The sequence below is a fragment of the Lactuca virosa genome, chromosome 1, assembly GCF_052849685.1.
Source record: "Lactuca virosa cultivar CGN04683 chromosome 1, Lactuca_virosa_CGN04683_v6, whole genome shotgun sequence".
NCBI lineage: Eukaryota > Viridiplantae > Streptophyta > Magnoliopsida > Asterales > Asteraceae > Lactuca > Lactuca virosa.
Window position 1 is genome coordinate 28,132,053 of NC_136426.1, and position 3,489 is coordinate 28,135,541.

General features: G+C 36.3%; 1 protein-coding gene across 1 annotated transcript; it reads left to right on the top strand.

The window, feature by feature from the left end:
* Positions 1-234: 234 nt before the first annotated feature.
* LOC145112374 (uncharacterized) lies at positions 235-2,579 on the top strand. The gene is made up of 4 exons (XM_079048543.1): positions 235-633; positions 781-858; positions 973-1,228; positions 2,326-2,579. Exons 1-4 carry the CDS (start codon positions 235-237, stop codon positions 2,577-2,579), a joined length of 987 nt encoding a protein of 328 aa, XP_078904669.1.
* The last annotated feature ends 910 nt before the right edge of the window (positions 2,580-3,489 follow it).

Here is a 3,489-nt window from a genome sequence, read left to right on the forward strand (position 1 = left end):
TCTCTGTTTCTGGAAATGGGAGAATCAATCCGCGAGATGAACACTACGTTTGCAAAGCTAGAGAAGTTTGAAGGCGTCGATTTCAGGCACTGGAAGAAGAAAATGCACTTCATGCTGACTACTCCAAGACAACTGGAGGTTGAGGAAGGTGTTGTTGAGACAATTGAAGAGATAAGGACGAGATAGAAGTGGGACAACAATGACTACATCTACAGAGGTCGCATTTTGAACGGTATGTATGATGCTCTATTTGATATCCATTGTCAACCCTTGTATGCCAAGGAGTTATGGGACACCCTTGAAGTGAAATACATCACTGAGGACGCTTCTAGCAAGAAGTTTCTGGTCAGTGATTTTAATAATTTTAAGATGGACGATTCAAGGGTTGTCACTGAACAATACAATGAACTCCTTGGCATATATGGTCAGTTTAAACTGCACCATATGAATATGGATGAATCCATTGTTGTGTCAAGCATCATTGACAAACTTCCTCCATCCTGGAAAGATTTCAAACATAACTTAAAACATCAAAAGGAGGAAATGTCTTTGGTTCAACTTGCTAGTCATATTCATATTGAAGAATCTATTCGTGTGAAGGAAAGTGAAAAATCTGATAAACCCAAAGGGAAAGTTGAATTTGGATAGCCCTCGGTTCATATGGCTGAAAACAAACCAAGAAATTTGAACCACAAATGACATGGAAAACGTAAGTAGCAACATGTCCCAAACAACTCCAACAAAAAGAAAAAGGATCTGGTTTGTTGGAGGTGCAATCAGGTTGGGCATTGCAAGCGTTATTATCGTGTGAACTTAGGCAACAATAATGGTGCTGGAAATAGTGGAGCCAATGGAAAGGTGAACGGGTCCTCGAGCCATGTTAAAGGAGGTCAACTTTTGACTAACTTTTATAATTCTAATCAGAATTATGTTTATTATGTTTCACTCATTCATGTATCATTCTATGTACAGGATGATGATGTTGCTTGGTGGATCGACTCCGAGGAAACGAACCATGTATGCAAGGATAAACGGATGTTTGAAACATTAACTCCGCTTGAAGATGGATCGGTGCTAAAAATGGAAGACGATTCTTTTATTCCTATTTGTGGTGCCGGTGTCATGTTTCTTGAATTTACTTCTGGAAAGACAATTAGGCTTTTTAAAGTTTTGTTTGTTCCCAAGATTCGCAAGAATCTTGTTAGTTCTAGTTGTTTGAATTCTGATGGTTTTAAACAAGTTATTGAGTCGGATAATTTCATCTTATATAAGGGGGGGGGTGTTTGTTGGCTTTGGATATTTAAATATTAGAATGTTTCATTTGAATATTGTTGACAAATTATTACCTATTCAAAATTCTGCATTTGTATCTTCTGCTTCTAATGTTGATAAATCTTTGCTTTGGCATGTAAGATTAGGTCATGTCAACTTTAGAAGGATGCATGAGATGTCAAAAGATGGATTAATTCCAACCTTTGATATGACTTCTGATAAATGAAAAACATATGTGCTTACAAAAGTGACAAAACAGCCCTTTCCTAGTGTCACTAGAAATTCGACTGTTTTGGAACTTGTACACAGTGGCCTGTGTGATTTTCACTCCACTTTTTCTTTAGGAAATAAAAAGTATGTAGTCACCTTCATTTATGACTGCACTCGGTTTTCTTATGTGTATTTGTTACATTCTAAGGATGAAGCCTTAGAAAAATTCAAAATATACAAAACCGAGGTGGAATTGCAGTTGTGCAATCCTGTTAAATGTCTTAGGACTGATAGGGGCGGTGAATATATGGATCCTACATACTTCTAATCAGTGGGTATCATTCATGAGACCACAGCACCTTACACACCCTAACAGAATGGTATTCCCGAACGCAAAAATCGAGTTTTAAAGGAAACGGTAAACTCGATGTTGTCATACTTGGGATTGAGTGATGGAGTCTGGGGAGAGGCCATGTTAACGACCTACTATTTATTAAATAGGGTTCCAAATAAAAGGAACAAAACAGACCCATATGAACTTTGGTTCAACAAAAAAACCAAATCTAAGTTATTTTCGGGTTTGGGGATGTCGAACAGTTGTAAAACTCACCGAGCCCAAAAAGAAAAATTTGGGAAAACGTGGAATTGATTTTATATTCATTGGATATGCTGAACATTCCAAGGCATATAGGTTTTATGTAATAGAACCTAATGATTCAGTTTCGATTAACATCGTTATCGAATCACGGGATGCAATTTTTGATGAGATGCGTTTTTCATCAATTTAAAGGCCTAAGGATCTGACTTTTGGTACTAATAAAGTACCAAATTCATAAACTCAAGATGGTGGTGATGTGCAAGAACCACAAGAGCTTCGTAGAAGCAAAAGAGGCCAAATTGCGAAAAATTTCGGATCCGACTTCCAACTGTATTTGGTGGAAAGTTCAAGGGATGACAATAATCTTGAATACTCTTATTGCTATAGTATTGAAGATGATCCTAAGACATATCAAGAGGCCATGGAGTCTTGCGATAGTGACTTTTGGAAGGAAGGAATTGATGATGAAATATCATCAATTCTTGAGAACAACACATAGATGTTGTCTGATTTGCCTCCAGGTTCTAAACCACTTGGTTGAAAATGTATTTTCAAAAAGAAAATGAATGTTAATGGAACTATTGACAAATTCAAAGACCGGTTATTCATTCAAGGTTTTAGACAAAACTCGGTGTTGACTATTTTGATACGTATGCTCCGGTTGCACGTATTTCTACTATTATATTGTTGATTGCCTTGGCAAGTATCCACAATCTGGTTATTCACTAAATGGATGTGAAAACAACCTTTTTAAATGGTGAACTTGACGAGGAAGTTTACATGAAACAACCAGAAGGTTTCATTATGCCCGCTAAAGAGCATATGGTGTGTAAAGTTGTCAAATCTTTGTATCGGCTTAAACAAGCACCTAAACAATGGCATCAAAAGTTTGATGAGGTTATTTTTTCTTCTGGTTTCAAGACAAACCAATGTGAAAAATGTGTTTATAGTAGATTTGATGATGCTACCAGAGCTGGAGTGATCATTTGCTTATATGTAGATGACATGCTGATTTTTGGTACCGACCAAAATCAAGTAGATGAAACAAAGAAATTGTTATCATCTAAGTTTTCCATGAAAGATTTGGGAGAGGCTGATGTAATTCTTGGAATAAGAATTAAAAGGATGAACAAAGGTTTGGTAATGACTCAAATTCATTATATTGAGAAAATTCTCAAGCAGTTTAACTTTACCGATTATTCTCCTGTGAGTACTCCTATGGATACAAGTGTAAAGTTAATGCCAAATAATGGCGTTCCCATTTCACAATTGGAATACTCTAAGGCTATTGTGTAATGCCCGTGTTTCTAGGCTAGGCATTAATATTGACATTATAGTCTAGGTTAACCTTTGTAACTCATTTTGAAGAAAGGAAAAGCAATTATGTGAATTATGTGTTTTATGCTTAA

Excerpts from the sequence above, each read along its gene's own strand:
- LOC145112374 (XM_079048543.1), top strand. The coding sequence starts at position 235 with ATGTATGATGCTCTATTTGATATCCATTGTCAACCCTTGTATGCCAAG. Across the intron at positions 859-972 it reads ATAGTGGAGCCAATGGAAAG|GATGATGATGTTGCTTGGTG; the intron begins GTGAACGGGTCC and ends TTCTATGTACAG. Across the intron at positions 1,229-2,325 it reads TAGTTGTTTGAATTCTGATG|ATGGTGGTGATGTGCAAGAA; the intron begins GTTTTAAACAAG and ends CATAAACTCAAG.